General features: G+C 36.5%; 1 protein-coding gene across 1 annotated transcript in view; it reads right to left on the bottom strand.

The window, feature by feature from the left end:
* Nucleotides 1-1,649: 1,649 nt before the first annotated feature.
* LOC127968345 (zinc finger protein GLI2-like) overlaps nt 1,650-20,729 on the bottom strand; it is a 78,224-nt gene continuing 59,144 nt past the window's right edge. The window contains exons 6-14 of the mRNA XM_052569496.1: nt 18,200-18,401; nt 16,981-17,164; nt 15,914-16,024; nt 11,629-11,763; nt 9,487-9,636; nt 8,508-8,672; nt 6,595-6,876; nt 4,690-5,014; nt 1,650-4,579 (exon numbers count right to left, since the gene is read on the bottom strand). Coding sequence (XP_052425456.1) covers nt 2,421-4,579; nt 4,690-5,014; nt 6,595-6,876; nt 8,508-8,672; nt 9,487-9,636; nt 11,629-11,763; nt 15,914-16,024; nt 16,981-17,164; nt 18,200-18,401 — 3,713 coding nt within the window. The 3' untranslated portion in view covers nt 1,650-2,420. The remainder of the gene's footprint in view (nt 4,580-4,689; nt 5,015-6,594; nt 6,877-8,507; nt 8,673-9,486; nt 9,637-11,628; nt 11,764-15,913; nt 16,025-16,980; nt 17,165-18,199; nt 18,402-20,729) is intronic.

The raw sequence follows: 20,729 nt of genomic DNA, 5'->3' as shown, positions 1-20,729 counted from the left end.
AATTTTAAATATGGTGCTATCCTCACTTAAGTTTTAGTTGTTTTGACGGTGTTTTTGGCTTTTAAGCATTCCTTAAAATTAAAAAGCATACGTACTGTATATGTGAATGCATTCCACTTGCACAATGGACATCTGTATGGCAGATGTTGGATCTGGATAAACACACACACACACCCACAAATATATATATATATATATATATATATATATATATATATATATATATATATATATATTTATATATGTGTGTGTGTGTGTGTGTGTGTATATATATATATATATATATATATATATATATATATATATATGTGTGTGTGTATATGTGTATATGTATATATATGTATGTGTGTGTGTGTGTGTGTGTGTATATATATGTGTATGTACAATGTTTGTTTTATATATTTATTTTTTAGAATATTATATTTCATAGCCTCATTACTTTTCACTTTTATCCAGATGAGGAATAATGCCACAAAAACAGTTCATGCTTGGAGTTACATATGAGAAGTGCCATAAAGTTCTCAGAAAAGTGCAAGCTTATAAAGATGACATGGATTTCAGCTCTCATCATGTAAAACCAATAAACCTGGTAACTTCAAGGTAGATGTAAGGATGAGATGTAAGTGATGTAACAATTCTTACAAAGAGAAAATCCATCTACGGGAATTACGTCAGAAATAAGTAAAAAAAAAACATTGTCACTGGCAATCAATAGCATGTCAGAAATGACCATGATGATCAAAAAACATGCAAATATGACATAAGTAATCTTAGTATCATCTTTATAAACAAATTGCTTTAGATTGCATGCATACTTTAATTGTCTTATATCGTTAAGGCAGATGCAGTTCTCTCAGAAGGTCACTAGGGTCGCGTCTTTACAATGCCTTTCAACCCACTGCACGTGCTCTGGCAATATCCCTTTTGTCCGCTCTCAAACTTCAACGCTTTTCCCCCGATTTTTCTTTTCCATCCTCAGGCTATTCCTCCTAAGGCTATTTTCCCTCCTCTTTCATTTCTCAGAGAGAATACGAAATTCCAGCCATCAGAAACTAGAGATCAAACAAGGCCTCGGCTGAATTCACTGTCAGAATAAAACCATTTGTTCCTGAGGCTTTTACTCCGAAGACCTCGTCCCTGGACTGCTTCCTTCTTCAAGTGTGTGTTTTATGTGGTTTAGGCAGTCGCTCCTCTGAGGTCAGTCTGCCACTGTTCATTTGAGAAAACATGGTGGTTTACTCCAGAACCTGCTCAGTATGCACAAGCCACGCTTTCAGTTCAAGTAGCTTGCTCTCAAATTAAATGAAAAGAAAAACAATTTCTAAAGTCATGTGACTGCTGCCTACTGACTTGCATATGGCATACAAGCAAGAGAAATACATTACCAGCACTGGATAAGAGTAGATTGCATTTATGTTCTTCATCTATTAACACTCAGGACTTAACACTTAATTCCTGTAGCTCAATCAGTGAAGCATGGTGCTAATGACGAATGCAAGGTTATGGGTTCGATTCTCAGGGAAAGCAAGAATGGATGTGTACACTGAATGCAATGTAAATGGCTTTACATAAAACCAAAGGCATTAAACTCCTAGTTGAATATTCTTCATGAACGTTTTGCGTATAAAATGAAGAAGCAAACAACACTGTAGTAGAAAAACAACAATATTGTATTTCATTAGAAATGTACAAAATGTATCGACATGATCCAGCCTTGTAAAAGGAATCTGTGTACAACAGGACAGTTTAAACTTATTTCTGTATATTGGTCTAAACAATCCAAGATAATTGGTTGTGTGGTCTGTTCAGAGAGTTTGGTTCAGACTTGAGGGTTGCAGTCTCTTAAGAGCACTATTACGTTCCTGTGACTCCATTCAGGTCTTCAGTAAATCAAAGCAAAATGATGGATTTCTGATTCTGAACAACACTTTTACATTTCATAATATTTTATCTGCATATTTATTTGGAACCTCTCTCCTGTCTAGTACAAACAAGGATAGGAAGCATAATATTACATTTCATTTACAGAATATACAAAACCTCTTTATATCCATTGAAGAGGACAGAAAGGATATAGTCCCATACTGCTAGTGTAACATAATTCCTGCATATGCTTGTGCACAGCGAGGCACTTGTTCCTGTGTTCATGTCATCAATTCAGAAGTCATATAAAAATACAGGACTGTCGCTTATCAAATTCTCTGTCTGTTCATATGTGCTGTACATACACTGGTCTAAGGCAAAGTATGGCTTCTTGAACAAAACAAAAAGATGCTACCAAAGTTTAACACTAATACTATACATAATCCACTTTTAAAAAGCATGTAAAAAAAAAGTTTGCGCAATATTATGTCCTTGTTCAAAGTCCTACACCTTAAAAGCTGTCTCTTTAAATCTTGTGCTTGTACTTCCTGTTTTTCCTATGACATCATATTGAGGAACTTGCTCTCCTCTGCGAGCGCAGTCAGCATGGAGCTCATGTCTCCGATGGCCATGTTGCCGATTCCCACAGGTACCGGGGGCAACGTCAATGAGTTCCTGGGTGTGGTGAGACGCGAGGAATTCTGGGATAAGCTGCGGAGGATGGTGGGGCTTAAAGTTCCGGACATGAGGCTGGAGTGATCGCCATCATCCAGAATGGCATCAAAGTCGATCTGTGGATGCTCTGCTCCAATTGAATCCACTGTGCTGGAGACCTGATTTGTTTCAGGGGAGCCCACAGAGGCCATGACTGTGCTCTCTGCATCTGCCATTCCCAGACTGCTGGAATGGAACATGTGAATCTGCCCAGTGTAGAACATGCCATTGGTATTTGTACGGTTGACACCCACATCAACCGATTTTTTGGGACTGGCCTCGGAGGTGTCATATGTGGGGCTAAAGTTGGTCTGTGGGTAACCAAGTTGCTGCGCTGCAGTTGTCTTTGGCCCTGAGAGCTGGCGGCTGTAGGGTTCTGTAGGAGGCCTTGGCTGTAGCAGTACGTGGTTTCCGTTCAGTGTGGGATTCTGGGCGGGAATGCCATAGACTTGCTGGTTGATGTTCGTCTGGGAATAATTTCCCTGATTATTTGAAAACATGGCATTGCTTTGACTAGCAACCGGCTGAGCTCTTACCCTGTTATTCTGGATGCTGCCAGACTGTGCCGTCAGCATTTTACCAGACGAACTTAGCAAACCTACACTGATGTCATTCAAAGCAGAACCCTGATGAAGAAAGTTAGCCTGCTCTGTGTTAGCCGGGCATAGTGGTTGCCTCTGGTTGATCCTCTGGGAATTAAACTCCCTATTCCGTTGCATGTGACTCTGCTGGGCAGCATGAGTGAGGTTGTGACTCATCAGCCCAACTTGTTGGTTGGAGTTGATGTTCTGAAAAGAGCAGAGGTTTTGTTTTTGTTGGAGTGCGGTGAGGTTTCCCCGCCCTGATCCCTGCTTGGTTTGGCCATTAGATGAATCCACTGTCCCCGAACTCACCTCATTCCACTGCACCGGCATCTGGCTTTTAGTGACACTGGGGGAACCTGGAAACGTCTGCTGGGAGCTCGGAGCTACAGTTTGTCGCGTTACTGCATTTATGTTGCCCTCCACCAAGGCTAGGCGTCTCTGGGAATGGGACTGCTGTGGGGAGCCAAAGCTGTGGATGCTCTGTCCAGGGTTGTGGCGGTACGTGGTCCCTGCATGTTGGACAGAATCTCCATTTTGAGATGTAAGGTACTGAATGACATCATCAGGCAACATCACTGCATCATCAAGACCATTAATTTGATTGTCCATGTCACTTGCCATGGTTTCCATCACCACATTCTCAGAAATGCTTGGAGGTCGAGGTGGATATGGGTGGCGGGTTACGTTACCCTCGGACTGGCTGTTGATTTTTGAAAAGTGTCGACTAGATGCAAAAGGGGTTAATGACTGATAGGGGTTCACATTGGACATGCTGTTGTAACGTTGCTGGAGGGAATGCTGCTCTCTGCCTACTCTTTTGACTGGGTCGCTCGCTCTTCGAGTGATGTTTCCCATCACCTCATGGGGCAAAATGCTACGGTGAGCATAGCTGGTATCACTACTCCTTCTGAGAACTGAAGGGGGATGGATAGGGAGCATGGCCATTTCATGGGATTCCCCTAACAGGGCCATCCGAGTCCTCAGGCTCATGCAGTCCATATTAGGGAGAGGGGTGGGTGGAGCACCTCCTGTGGCTGCAGCATACTTGGCTTTGAGTCTGTAGTGTTGGGCAGGAGTCAGACTGAGTAGACTGTGGAGTCCTCCATATTGGCTGGCCTCACTGGACCTTCTAGACAAATCGGTGGAAATGGGGTCGTAGGAGTCGGCAGAGCTGATGTTGTTAAGACGGCCACCAGGTTGTGAGGTTTGGCTGGACCGGCGGCTGGAATAGCAAGGCGAGATTCCAGATGAACGACGGCTGAAGGTGTAAGCTGAGCTCACAGTGCTGGCTAGGCTGTCACGACGCTCCACCAGCTGACTCAGAACCGTAGTCTCTCCAGGACAAAGGTCGCCCAAGCGTGGGCTGGAGATGGAAAGCCCTGGATCACACAGACCACCAGAACCTTCCAGTAAAGAACCTGCATCAGAGAATAGCTGCATTTAGAGAAATAAAAACTAAATTTTGGGGGATGTATCTGTGGTGGAAATGTGATCAAATCATAGTTTTCGTTTCCGTTTGTTTACTCACCAGTATTGATGGGTGGAAGCTTGGTGCTGGGGGCAGGAGGAGTTTGATTTGCCCAGGAGCACGAGTCCCTCACCGACTTCAGCCTTTCCTGCTTCAGGTGGGCGAGTCTGTAAGCAGGGCTAGCGTTCTTCCGAAGATGGAGGCCCAACATCCCTGTGGAGACGGTGGAATCCACGAGGGGCGTGTCGTCCAGGGTGCTCAGATCTCCCATGCTGCCCCCGCTGTGTCCCATCGGCTCTACTCCACCGTCATGGTGGGAGGCACTGCCAAGTGGTGACGGCTCGCTGCTACATGATGACTGACCACCAGGGCTGGACTGATACATCTGAGGGGGACAGATGGAAAGTTGTTTACTCTTGAAGCTCAATGGAGAGAAGGACCTAAAAGGGACAGAATGCATAGCACCATGCAAACTCACAACCCTTACAATCACTTTCCCAAGTGTAAATTGCAAATAATGAGCATACTGAGTCAAGGTTTGGGAAAAACCCTTCTTCTAGACACATCACATGTCTTTTTCATCCCCCTCACGATCTTTTCAAAAAGCTAGGTTAAGTGCCTGACAAATCATTATTTCCTATGGCAACCTCTTTGTGCATTATGCATGTGGCCTGGCATGAATCCACAAAGGGGAATGCTCTCAACGTAAATAAGGTATGCACGTCTTTGTTGTCACGTCATTTGACAGTGCATCCCTAGAATGAAGCAAATGTATTCTATCCCCACATGAACGAAGGGAGCCGTTCTTAATCATAGCTTGATCACTGGCACTATTTGTTCAGGACACAAAAACAGTCTCACTGGTATAATATTAATCCACTAATGGCTTTTATCCTTGAGTGCCGGGCGGGAGCGTTAAGATATCGGGACTGTGGGGGGATTGGGCTGGATTGCTGGGGTGGAAGCCCATGGGAAATTAGAAGCCCTCTGTGCACCAACAGATCTCAGGCAATTACACAATGAAGGGGTTCAAATCTTTGATAGAAAAGGTGTATTATCTTACTGTTTCCCGAATCTGATTTTACAGCTCTGTGTGTGAGTTTTTCATGATATAACCCCACAGAGAAAAATGATAAGTAGAGAATCATGTACAAGACATTCACCATGCATGCTGTAAATGGGCAGCTGAAATACACAGAAAAGACAATATAAAAAAATATGTATAGAAATCCAGTTTAAATATGCTGGGAAACTGGAGACTATTTTAAAAATGGACTCGTAATGAATTTACATATTACACTTAAATAATCAATCATAGCGTCTTGTTGAGTGACTAAAAAAAATCAAGTTCTAAATGGCCAATCTCTTGGGGATCCTTGAAAATATTGCGAATCAGGACACCAACAGGATTTTTTTTGTTTGAACTTGTTTGAAAAGAAGTAGGAACTTGCTAGTTTGAAAAGAAGATATATTTTTAATGCATGTGCAGTTACTTTCAGATTCATTTCCTGTACACAAATATATTTTGATGCTGGAGAAAAGGTCAAAATCCTGTCATTTGTCAACTGCCCAATACATGACTGTGGAAACCGACTGATATTAAGACATTAAAACAGGATCCGCGCTCACCTCAGTAAAGTCTGTCCTTACGGAAAGTGTATGGGAGAGAAACAGGAAAGAGATAGCAGGAAGCAAATGTATAGAGAGGGGTTAAAGATGGACAGATCTCTGCAGCATGCATTGTTAGTATGTCTGGATTAGCATAACATTTGATGGACACACACATTTTAATGTATATTTAATCATCAATGAATAATATATTTGGGAGTACAGATTACAGGCATGCAAAAAATGACTCTACATACATTTTGTTATGCATCCATAAAGATCAAACACAATCATTTCTCGGGCCAGAAGCATACTTGTGTAGAGTTTGTTTTGGGCCTCATTCACACTAGATCTTACCATAGAGTTCTCCGTTTTTATAGACTTGACCTGCAGATAGTCCTCGACTCCTCTAGTCGTGCTATTGGCTTCGAGTTTCTCCTCCGCCGTTCGGCCCGAAAGCTTGGTCCCCGCTTCGTTCTCTCCATTTTCTTTGGGCGGATGAGGTCGGGATGGCAGGTCACCGCGTTGTTTCTTGGTGACGTGAGCTTCGGGGCCGTGGACGGTTTTGACATGTTTCCGGAGCGAGCTGGGATCGGTGTAGCGCTTCGTGCAGCCCGGGATCTTACACACGTAGGGTTTCTGCGGAGATAAATATCACTCGGTTTCACACGACCCTCTAACAGTCAAATGTACGACTTTGAATTAGAGTTTTATCTCTTCCTGTTAAGTCAGATTATCTTCAAATGGAGCGGTGGATGAATACACAATTAGAGGAATAAATTACGGCGCGTGCGCTGACATACTGATTGTGCAAATGCTAAGCGTTTGTGATGCATGGCTGTTTACTAATAAAGTTGAGACGAAATGATCTTTCTCCCTCCTTAAGCTCATGATGGATCAACCGAGAACGGAAATGGCGCCAGGTTTCGTTTTCTATGCGCGGTCTGCAGGTGGTCTGTTTCTCCATTGGGGAAGTGCTTGATTCTCACTAATGTATTGTGGGTTGCCGTACTCATTAGCTTCACAGCTCATTATTCACGCGCACACATTGTGCACACGTTGCCGGTTAATGGGACAGCGTTGGGCGTCTAGGAGCAATCACTACACATGATGAGGGAATGCATAAACAAATCTAATTCTGGCCTAAATTTGTTAGCGTATGCTGAAAATGGCACATTTACGTAGCATTAGGCAGTTAGCAGATACTTAATGCCAAGTAGATTATCTGATCCTTCCTCTGAAGAACGACTAGTGGGGCGGCACAGACCCCAAACTCCCATGACGTTAACTGATCTAATGGAGTCGACCCACGTCTTCGTTCTGAGTTTATAGGAATATCTTTGTCATAAGCTGCTCACCCTCATGTCGCTAGTTGATTGATAGCACTTTGTGAAGAATAAACTGAAATTTAAGTAGTTTTCCAAGGAAACACTAATGGTAACCATCCACTATCCACTGTTGTAAAAGAACAGCTTATATGTTACATAATCTGTCAAGATAAAGTCTAGGTCACCCCAATATTATTATTTATTTATTTTTAAAAGAAAATTAAGCCTATAGGAACATTTAATATGGTTTGCATTTCAACAGTATTTTCATGATTCACCTACCTTATTATAATGACCTAAATGAATGAATTTTATTATTACCATGAAAATGTCATTCTCGTTATTAAAATGCAAACATATTTAAAATATTATTTATTAATTTACTTTACAAAATGTTTATACACCATTATAACATCATTGTACTGCTGTGTTATTTATTGTTAACAATTTATAAAAAAAAAGTATTTTGATTGGCTGTAATACTGCAAATTATGAAAAAATCTAAAGTAATCTATATATTTTTATTACTAAAATATTAGTTATATTTATTATTAGTTAATTCGTATAATATTATTAGTAGTAAAATATATATTTTTTATTTAAATGATTAAAAAAAAAATTATATACATCAAGGTATCATTTGTTGTGCTGCTGTTTTATTTTCATTTAGCATGGTATGCCTATTTAAATAAAATGTATTACAATATTGGCTGTAACAGTAAATTCAGAAAAAAAGAAGAAAAAAAGAAAATATCAATGCAAAAATATTACTAATTCAATAACTCAATTACAATTGAACTAAATTCAATTAAAACGCAAAAGTCAAAAAGGAAATATTTCATATTTTCATATTAGAGACATGTATGACATACAGAATTCTGTAAATGTTTGTGTAAGCACTTTGACTGCAGAGTTGTGCTGGATGAAGGTGTGTGTGTTTACCTCATTGGAGTGTGTGCGGTTCTGGTGTTTGGCTCGGTCCGAGGCGTTGGAGAAGGCCTTGTTGCAGCCCTCGTGCTCACACACATAGGGTTTCTCTCCGGTGTGTGAGCGCAGGTGTGTTTTCAGATTCTCCAAGCGTGAGTATGCCTTAGAGCAGCCCTCGAACTGAAACACATACATTCATAAAGCTCATCTGACAGATGCTTTTATATTGTACTATTGTGAAATTGTTTACTGATTCACTCTAAGTATGTATGTGTTTCTTTACTTATTTTAAATCCAAGTTTTCTGAGCTGTAGTTTCAAGACATTGCATGTTTTTTTTGTTTTTTTTTGGCTGTGTTTGGAGACATTAATTACTCATTTATTTATTGTGCATACATCATTTATATATATATATATATATATATATATATATATATATATATATATATATTTATAATATATTTATATTTAATATATATATTTTTATATAAGTATTTTTTTATAAGTATAAAAATGCAATTTATTTTAGCCTGTAGTTTTTGAACATTTAAATGTGTATGTGTGTGTATGTATATATATTTTTTAATATATATATATATATATATATATATATATATATATATATATATATATATATATATATATATATATATATATATATATATATATATAAAATTTTGTATACATTTTTACAATAAAAAAATCTTGTAAAATAAAAAAATAAAGTGGTTTTAGCTGTAATTTTGCGTCATTTGCATTATTCATTAAAAAAAATGTATACAAAAAATCTTTTTGAATAATTTTTTTTTAAGTATATATAAAACAACATTCTTAGTTTAGGGACATTTAAAAACAAATGTTAATGCTCTTTTAAAGTATAAAACTGCACGTTTTCTATAATGGTGAGTTAAACTTTACTAGGTCAACAGTATGCCCTAATATTCAGACAGCTAGTTAGCTGTAGGTGTGTGTGTGTGTGTGTGTGACGGACTCACAGTGCACTTGTGTGGCTTCTCTCCAGTGTGTCTGCGCATATGAACCACCAGCATGTACTGCGCTTTAAAAGGCTTCTGCTCGCGCGAACACTCCTCCCAGCGGCACACAAACTCCTTCTTCTCCCCGTGGATGTGTTCGTTATTGATGTGCTGCGAACACACAAACACAACAGCTCACTTTCACTGTCTCAGATGTCTTTTCTCCCTTTGTAATGTCAGCGTTGTGTTTAAGATCTAATTGGCCATGCCGTTTTCACGTGTCGCGCAAAAAAACACCATAATTGGCATCGTTTGGATGCAAGACTTGAGAAAATAAAGCAATCTGAGCTTCTGAGGAGCCTATTTGCCTATTGGCCAGTTGAAGAGCAGTGCTATCCATCACGAGCGTCTGTGTTCTCTACATCTGTCAGACGGCAATAAGAAAATGTGATGGTGTGTGATTGTGAGAGAGTGTGTTTTTAAAACGAGAAACCTCAGATCTGAGGGAGACACAGATATGCAATTACTAACACTCTCTGTGTACTTACACAAATGGGTTTTAAGGGATTCTTGGTAATGCACACAAAGCGGCTCCAGTGCCTTTCAAACGCTGCAGGATCGTTTCTCTTCACTTTTCTTAATCATGTTTGAAGCCTCAGTGTCTTTTAAATCAACTGGTGTTTTGGTTTGTGTCTCTTTTAAGCTTGCTAATAAAGTTTGAATTAGGTCAAAGGTGTTTGTCTGGTGTGTGTTCACTGAGATGGGCTGGATCTATCCCAGCATGCACTTGTCCTGTGGCTCTTCTGAGGGATTCCAGCCGATCAGTGAAGCAGAAAGAGAGACGGAGAGAAAGAGCCGTCCATGACACTGAAGCATTAACTCTCACTGTCCCTTCAGTCACTGAGTGTGAGTTTCACTAGATCACACACTCATGTCTGTTTACACAAGTGATACACACTGATAACGGCTCCTTACAGGCTTAAAGAGGAACACACACTTGTGTTTGTGTGTGTGAGTGTTTTATCAGTGATCTGGAGCAGTTCAGTGTTATACGACATGATGGAAAGTTTACAGATGCGGCCATAATGTTGGAGGATTTGTGTCTGTGTGGATTGTTTCAAGCTCCTGAATGATTATGAATATACAGATGTTTAAAAAAATAATCTAAATATGAAATTATTCTAAATGAGATTCAGATTTTCACCTATAATTAATATTATAGATTTATTTTATAAAAATGCAATTATGGCGTTGCATCAACTTCTAACATTCAAGAAACGTCAAATTTGGTTTGAAATGAAAATTAAATTAACCTACTGCACATTGACCTCCAGTATTAAAAAAAAATTATCATAATAATCATAATGTTATATATTAATTATATAAACTATGCATAATATTCATTATGATACATTTTGTAAATGCTGACCAACTTTTATTGAACCAAATCTTTTTAGATTGATTTTTTTTTGTCTTTATATAATGCATTTATTAACACATGCAGTGTTAGCCTGTGGTTTTCTAAAGCTGCTTGGTTCCACATGGACGATTCAGATCGTCTGCTGAGACAGATTTACCCTACACCTTTTGGGTCACAGGTCAAGAGGTCAGAGGTCAATGACACCTTGTGCCACTCAGCTGCCTCAATCAAAAACTAGTCAGCAAATTAGGTTAAAGAAGTGACACCTGTGGACCACATTACACACAAAAACAGTAAACGCTTTGTCATAATGTCAAGTCCAATCTGATTGGCCGATTTCTCACTATTACTGTAGGTGAGGCGGGCTCTTCCTGTATAAGATGCAAAAAAATGTGTATAGAACCTCATAAATTGAGTTGATTCTGTTGGTATTCATTGATAAGTTGACCCTGTTCCAACTGAAAATGAATATTAAAATTAAATTAAATTTATGCATTTAATAGACACTTTTATCCAAAGCGACTTACAGTGCATTCAGGCTATACATTTATACCTATCATGTGTTCCCGGGGAATCGAACCCACAACCTTGCGCTTGATAACGCAGTACTCTACCACTTGAGCTACAGGAACACTAAAAACTGAAAGAAAAAACTAAGAACTGAAATGCTCACTTGTGTCAGCCGTCTGTCGGAATATCCCCTAACCGCTCTCACACACACACACACACACACACACACTTACATGCACCAGCTGTTCCTGCGTGTCGTACTCTTTGCTGCATCCCTCCCAGTGGCAGTTGGTCTCGTACACCACCTCAGCCTCCTGTTTGCAGTCGTCCAAGTCTTCCTTCAGGTCCACTGCGCCGCCCAGATGGTCCTAATGGGGAACAGCAGCGTTATAGCATAAACGCTCTTTAGCGGACCGCTTCGTTAGCAAGAGACAACGGGTCTCATTTGGTATTAATTGCGTGAATTACTTGTAACTGGATTATTACACAAGAGATCTTCTGTTGAAAAATTCCACCTATTGTTAATGAATTAGATTCTTCTAAATGCATTAATTAATTATTTTGCATAAAACCCACCCTTAAAATCCTCATTTAAATGTTTACCTTTTTTAAATCTATTTACCATTCAGTATCTATGAACATAATTTCATTTTAACTCATTTATAACGACAGCCAGATTGTGATTTTTGTGTTACATGCGGTATCAGTTTTTCCTACATTTTTGTACATTTATAATATATTCTAGTTGAAAATTATTGATGAACCATATGTTCGTGAAAACATTTGCACACAAACTTACAGTATGATGAAAATGTTACAGTGACTGTCACGTCTTTTTGATCAGTTTACGCAATATTTACGCAAATAAAATAAAATTTTGCATTAGTCATTTTCTTCATCTAAAAGGAGCCAAAGCATCAAACTTTAAATATTGGGAAATAATGCACAGGCTTAAACGAAACACACCTAGCTGGCATTGGCCAAAAATTTAACATCAGAAAGAAGTTGACACCAACAATGGACAGACGTTACATTTTGGATGGATATGATAAATCGAGCTGACGTCAAAACCCAAGGCTGGCTTGTTGTAATGTAAATCTCCAACATTGGCTTAATTTCTAACATTGAACACCTGTTGAATTTTGGTTGGAAGTGAAAATGACTTGTCAACTTTCAACATTTTATTTAAATTAAAAAAAGAGTCAGCATTTAATGTAAAAATGTAGCATTGGTTTGATGTCGAATCCAGTGGTGGACAGACATTGCATTTTGGATGGAAATGAAAATTGCTGGCATAAAAGTTCAATTTGGCTTGACATCAACTTCCAAAATTAAACAGATGTTGAGTTTTAGCTGGAAGTGAAAATTTGGTTGAGATCCAAACCTAGAATTGACTTAATGTTAACTTCTAACACAAGACAAATGTTACATTTTCAGTTGCAAATGAAAATCAGATTGACGTCAAAATGCAACATTGTTTTGACATTACCTCCAACACTGAACAGACGTTCAATTTTAGTCGGAAACAAAAATTGTGTTGATGTCAAAACACAAAAATTAGACAATTATAAAATTTTGATTGATAACCAAAATTGTGTTGAAAAAATCCAATGATTACTTGTCGTCAACTTACAACATTGGACACACACTGAATTTTGGTTGGAAGAGAAAATCGTTTTGACTTCAAAAACACAACATTGGCTTGATGTTAGCCTCCAACATTGGACAGACATTGAATTTAGATTTTTTGACTTAAAACCGTTAGGCGTGTCCTAATCCACTTTTGCCATGACGGAAAAACGGTCTGTGCGCGGGACGCATTTCTGGAATGGGTTGTTCCTATTCTCTTAATAAGTAATGGGAGTAATGTTCAATAAACCAATCAGAGTGTCATCTCCCATTCCCTTTAAGAGCGAGATGTGCTCGCGCCATGGCGGATCGCTATTAACATGGCGGAATTTGTTGGCGGAAAAGCTGAACGCTTCTCAAGTGAAGAAACTGATCTGCTCGCGTGCAAAGTTAAAGCGCGCGAGTAGATCATCTACAGGACAAACAGGGATAGAGCAAAGCTTCCCGAGGTGAAGAAGGCGTAGGATGAAGTAGAATTTTATTAATCAGTATAAGTAGTAATAAGCTGAATTGGAAATAAGTAGCCTAATTCTAATACACACAATGACTATGCATCATTACATTTTATATTTATGTAGCCTACACAATAATATTCTTTTACACTGTAATCCTTTTGTTTTTAATATTTGGCATGTTTGTGTGATGCGCATCCCTGTGTGTAATAACAAGTCAACGCGCACTTTAAACCCACCCAGAGGGACATTTTCTACCAACGCCCTCTTTAAATGACAAAAAAATATTGCGCCATTGACTTTAGACCGGGTTTGAGTTGGTCTATGGTGCAGTCTATTTTCAGCTCAATAAAATAGCAATGCACCCGCAATTTGCCTGAACACACCTCTTTTTTACACCAGCACGCCCATGGGCGCACAAATGGGCTCAAATTCATTTGCTAATTAAACGACGTGGCATTGGATGGGAAAATGCGAACGGCGCCGGGCTGAAACTAGCGTCGCATTGTGCCGGGTGTATAATAGGGTCCCATGACTTAAAACCAACAAAATATCAATGTCATCAGTCGTCACTTTTCTACGTGAAAGTGACGTTATATATTCAATTTATTTTCAACCAAATATCAACATTTCATGATGTTAGTGGCCACTGGGAAGAAAAACATCAAGCAAAATGTGCCGTTGTGCTCAATAACGGCACTCCCCGAACGATGATATTATGATGCTATATTAGACATAACATTTCGCTTGAAAACAAAAATTGAGTTGACGTCGAAACCCAAACACTGGACAGCTGAAAACCAAATTGACATAGAAATCGATATCAACAAAAACATGTAATCATTTTTTGTTGAAACGGTGCTCTATATCAGCAATCTCTGAATGCCGATATATTATTTACTCTGCCAGAATCGTAGTATGAAGACGAAGCATTAATTGTGCGCTTGTAGGGACGCGTGTGTGGTGTTAAGAGCGATCGAACCGCTACTCTGCTGTGGGTAGCGATGCAACACACACACAGCATGCTGACTACAGCATGTTTATCTCTGCCCTGTGAGCTATCTTCATCAATTCTGTTGGCCCCAAGACGACGCCAGCCGCCTTATTCCCCATGCATCAAGCACCAACCTGCCTCACCGCCAAGAGCAGCCGCAGATTTGTCAAAAGATGAGCCGTGCACGAGAGAGAGAAAAACTCTCAGGTGACAATAACGGCCAGCCAATATTTCATTAAAATGAAGTGCTCTGGCACAGTTTACACGGCCGCAAGAGAAACGTGGCAAGCGAGCAAGCGCATGTAAAGCTCTTATCAGCTGGAGTTTTTGTGCAGAAGGGGGTCAGGGGACGCCAGCGGCTCCCGGGGGCCTCCTGGCCCGTCATTGATCAGTATGGAGCGTTTCCCAGAGAAAAATACAGTTTTTTGGTTGGAATAACAGGATGCATGGGCCTTTCGCTGTCCGTTTCTTTAAGTTTACCATCTTCTGTTCTATAATAGTCAGCTGCCTACCTAGACAGCATTTTAAGGGATCATATATTATTACAAGTCAGATTTAATAGAAGCATCTCAAAGCTATCCAGGAATGCACGACTTCAACCTTAGAAAAAAAGCATTCAAGAGATGCTGATTTAAAAATGTATATTATTTAATTAAAAAAAATAGTTATAACAAATCGAATTAAAATGGAAATTAACATATATATAAATACATATATTAATTTATTTTTAAATACACTACACACACAAACATTATTGATTTCATATTTTTGTAGTAATATGTAATATGTATAATTATTTTAACTTTATATATTAATCTAGTTTAATATTTACTGTATAAAATATATTACATTTCTACATTTCATATTAATGCAATACGTTCCACTTTATATTCGTATTAAAATGTAGTATAATTATAAGTACATTATATAAGTTTAATATATTAAATCTGCAGTGAATACTAATCTAAATTAATTAATATATAATAAAATAGCTAAATCGAATTAAAATGGAAATTAATATAATTTATTTTACTACTTTAAAACGATTTTAAAATTCTACAATTATACACTGCACACACAAATATATATGTATAATTTAATACATTCACTTAATTATATTAATATTATATTAATATAATCCATTCTACGTTATATTAATATAAATTAATATTATGAATATTATTATAAAATAATTCATGAATTAATATAAATATATTTTAATGACATATTTATTAATATTACATATTAATATTCTACCTTTATATTAATATTAAAATCTAAAATAAAAGCTTCAGTAAACATTACACTTTAAATTGAAAATCATTGACAAAATGTATTTTTTATATTAATATTAACATTTACTTCACTCAGTATTTGTGTGTGGTCCTTGAGGTTCCAGTTAACTTCTGTGGGTTTTGTGACAGAGCCACGGTGTTTTCTTACCGGAGAGCAAGGCGACGCAGGTCGAGGCTCGTCCAACTCTGTCTTGACCTTTGACCTCTTGTTGTTCAGGGGGTTCACCGTGCTGCTGACTGCAGAGTCGCCATTTGTGTTCTTAAGAAGGAGGGAAGGAAAGGGAGAGAGTTCTATTATAAATAAAATAGAAATATATAAATACATATTATAAATATATAAACAATTAATGTATAAAAGGTGCTACACAAATATATACATTTTAATAATTTGCATAATTTAAGATGGATTAATGTTTTTATAATTTTATTAATACATTTATTTTATAGCACATTTTATACATAAATTAACATGAATAATAATAATATAAAATAGAATAATATACTATCAAATATTTATGTATTATTATTATTATCACTATTATTACTAATTATTATGTATATGTATCATGAATAAAAGGTGCTATAAAAATAATAATAATAATAATAGTTAAAATAAATTATTTAACCAATTATTATATTTTATTTTCATTATTAATATTACATATGTGTATAGCAACTTTTAAACATAAAATTAAATAAACAAAATGTTAATTGAATATAAATAAAATATAAAAATGAATGTTAATAATATTAATTGAATATAAATGAAAATAAAAATAAAATATTACTTTAATATAAAATAAAAATATAAAAATGAATGTTAATAATATTAAATTAATATAAATGAAAAATTTAAATAAAACAAAATATTGATTTAATATAAAATAAAAATAGAAAAATTTGTTAATAATATTAAATTAATATAAATGATAAATTAAAATAAAACAAAATATTAATTTCATATAAAATAAAAAATATAAAAATGTATGTTAATATTAAATGAATATAAATGAAAAATGAAAATATTCTTTTTTTATTTAATATAAAATAAAAATATAAAATAAATGTTAATAATATTAAATGAATATAAATGAAAAATTTTAATAAAACAAAATATTAATTTAATATAAAATAAAAATATAAAAATGAATGTTAATAATATTAAATGAATATAAAGGGAAGTGAATACACAGTGTAAGAGAGTGGCTGTGTCACCTGGCTCTGGGGGTCTCTGGCGGGGGGCGTCTGCAGCGAGGAGAGGCTCAGCGGGGGTCTGCTGGAGAAGCTGGGAGACGGCTGGAGGATCGGTGTGTGTCCGAACGCACTGAGACCTCTCTGATGGGACAACAGCTGCTGATACGCCACCGGATTAATGGAGTGAGGGAACGGGAACGACGGACTGCAGCAAACAGAAAAACACTAACACTTAATTCGCTCTGTACCTGCAGTGTCGCCAGGTTTTATAATGTACTTTACCACGGCTGCCTAAAGTTTGTCTATAGACAAATCTGTGATTTCAGCATCTGCATCTCCCTAATGTGACCCTGGACCACAAAACCAGTCATAAGGTGATGGAAAGCTGAAATGTGTGGTTTGTTAGGAGGACAATATCTGTCTGAGATATAACTATTTGAAAATCTGGAATCTGAGGGAGCAAAAAAATCTAAATAGTGAGAAAATCATCTTTAAAGTTGTTCAAATGAAGTTCTTAGCAATGCATATTACTAATCAAAAATGAAGTTTTGATATATTTATGGTAGGAAGTTTACTACATGATTTTTACTTAATATCCTAAAGATTTTTGGCATAAAAGAGAAATGTATAATTGTGACCCACACAATGTAATGTTGGCTACAAATATGACTGCTTTTGTGCTCCAGGGACAACATGAAAACCTCGACAACAAACTTACGGAAACTTATTACATGCTTAAAAAAACATACAGTTTTGTAATTTTTAAAAAAATTATTATTTAGTGAAAAATATATTTGATTACATTACAAAAGATTAATAAAATTGTTAAAGTTGTATTAATATATAATTAGACACGATTTTTGATGTTACAGTTGTATTAAATCATCAAATACAAAATAAATAAATGCAAAATAAAATTGAATTTAAATTAAAATTCAGCTTTGTGAACAAAACGTTTATGAGTTTATGAAAAAACACATGGAAAGCATTTCCTTCTATATTGTATTTAATGAAAAGTGCTGAAAAATAATAAAGGAACAAATTTGATAAAATACAGATTAGTTAATTAAATTTGCACACAGTACATAAATCCCAAACATCTGAATATTTGTTTTAAAGTGCATTAATGGATCAAAGCTGCTGTCAACTGTGGTCGAGCCCAAAAACTGTACTATTTTTCATTATTTTTTGAGTAAGCTTTCGGCTGGATTTTTTTCTGGGATCTGGCAACCCTGTTTACCTGATGCCTCCGACGGACAGGTGTCCATAAGAGCTGCTGGCGGCCGAGCTGGAGCGAGAGTTGTTGATGTAGGCCACCAGAGAGTTGGGCGAGGTGCGGATCATGGTCTGCAGGTCGATGCTGGCGTCTGAGAGCGGAGAGATGGACAGAGCTCGCTTCCGACTCAAGCGCGGCGTCAGACGAGGGCTGGGAAACCGCGACACTGTCCAGACATCAAATCAACTCTCTTAATAAATGTTTACTGTGCAAGTCATCAACAGTGTTTACAAGTAACGCGAGTTACGTAATCAGATTACTTTTATCAAGTAACTAGTAAAGTATCGCGATACTTTTTCATTTAAAATAAGTAGCGCAAGTTACTTTTTTTTTCAGTTTATTGTTTGACAGCTGTCCTGTCCCCATGTTGAGAGAAATCTGTTACTGTAGATTTAAAATAAATAAATATGAATATGCATTAATTTATCTCACTCATATAAAACTAAAAACACAAAAATTCAGTATTCCTCAAAATGATAAAATATAATGCAACTCAGAATATAATGCAAACCTGCAATAAATACATTTTAAACAACACAAATAATATTTATGCATTTAATCCCGTTCTATAAACCAATGTCTTTGCTTCTGAGCTTCGATGATCCAGTTCAACCATACTAATAAGCAAAAATTACTCTAGATAAACATTTGTCTCTCTTTTTATTGCATTGAAATGACTGCATTCTATTGTACAGATGTAAATTGACTTTGCCTTCGGCCAGAGACATGTTCATTTCACTTTTGTTATGAAAAGGCTTTTATATTTGCCAAAAAATATAACCTTTTTATTTGAAAAACAAATAGCCAAGCCCTGTCCAGATTTAACCCTTGTGGATTGTTTAAATTCACTACCCTTTCGAGTTGTTCGGGATGAAAACATCCATCAATTACACTGCTGTAAAAATGTATTAGATTCATTTCTTTTTCTTTTTTTTTTTTTTTGCATAAATCTGTTAATCAACCTCAGTCCTGATCAAAACTACCAAATGTTTTTAAAAAAATCCAAGATTTTAAGTCTTTAACCCTCTGGAGTCTAAGGGTATTTTTGGGGCCTTGAGAAGTTTTGTCATGCCCTGACATTTGTGCTTTTTTCAGTTTCTTATAAATATCTAAATGGGTAAAGTCTAATATCACTGTAATCAGCACAAACTGGGCTATGATAATATGTGAAAGGCATGCATGTACATGATTGCATTTTTGAGAAAAAAAATGTTATGCATGGTTAGTGAAAAACTAAAAATGTTAAATCACTTGAATAAGGCAATAAAACACATACATAAAATTGGTTGCCGGAAAAGTTGAGAACTGGAGCTTGTAGCCTAGAATTTTTCTTTCTGAATGATGTGAAAATCATCTTGTTTACTCACTCACAGAAAACAATATATTGATTTAAATTTTCTAAAACACTTTTTGTTGGTAAAAGTCATATGCGAGTAGGCGTCAACTATCATGAATATCATTGTGATTTACACCTGAGAAGACAAAGCCCTGCATAATGAGCTGCACAATGAGCCTCTCAGTCAGCTGTGCCACTGTGAGGGAGGACTTACAAGAAAGAATGTGAGAACAAAATAAATGTATAGAATTTTATGTTTGTAGTTTATTAAGAATATATTTAATTATCCCACAACATAATTTAATATTCACTTGGGGGAGCAGTTAAACAGTTTATTAGGAACAATCAAAGCTGACTTTCAAACAATTTTTTTGGCATCCTTACTTCAGTCACACAATCCTTCAGAAATCCTTTTAACAATCTTATTTTCTACCAAATAAACCCCATTTATTATCATTATTATTATTATTATTATTATTAATGTTGAAAAGAGCTGAGAATATTTTTCAGGTTTTTTTAGGGGGAATAAATCGAAAGAACTGCATTGTTTTTACATTTGTTAGAGTTATCTCTATTTGTCACATTTATATTATTTACATCAAGCTTTTGAATGGTATAGTATTGTATATTGTTATTGAAACTTCATAATGTTTCACTTGATTATACATTTAGTCAGGAATTATAGTTTGGAAAAAGTATTTGGAAAAAGTCTAACTAGTAAAATGTTTACACGTTATGTGAAAACTAGTACAAATAAATAAAAAGAGACTTACTCATGTTTATGATCTCTGCTGAATAAAGTGCTTCATTCTTTTTTCTGAGGAAATCCATTTCTCAAATCCTCAACCACATCACATCTTTTTGGGGTGAATTATGTCTTAGTCCTCTCATCGCGAAGCAAACAGTAAAATAAAATAAAAACTTGAAGAATAGTCTGGCTGCTTTTTCTTCTGTGTGGGCGTATTCAAGCCGCGCGCTTCAGTTTGAATCTGAATAGAGCGTTCAGCGCGGGGGCGTGGTCACATTAGATATAATGAGCGGAGATATGAAAAACAGACATTGCGTTGTTTTCATATGGATTACTTTATCTCAGAATATTTGTTTTCGGCAGCACTTGTTTAGTTTAAAAGTAGACATTCCAGGCTTTCTATAGATATC

Source organism: Carassius gibelio, chromosome B11 (assembly GCF_023724105.1).
Source record: "Carassius gibelio isolate Cgi1373 ecotype wild population from Czech Republic chromosome B11, carGib1.2-hapl.c, whole genome shotgun sequence".
Lineage (NCBI taxonomy): Eukaryota > Metazoa > Chordata > Actinopteri > Cypriniformes > Cyprinidae > Carassius > Carassius gibelio.
Note: the sequence above shows the minus strand (reverse complement) of the source record. Positions and strands in the feature narration are given on the sequence as shown.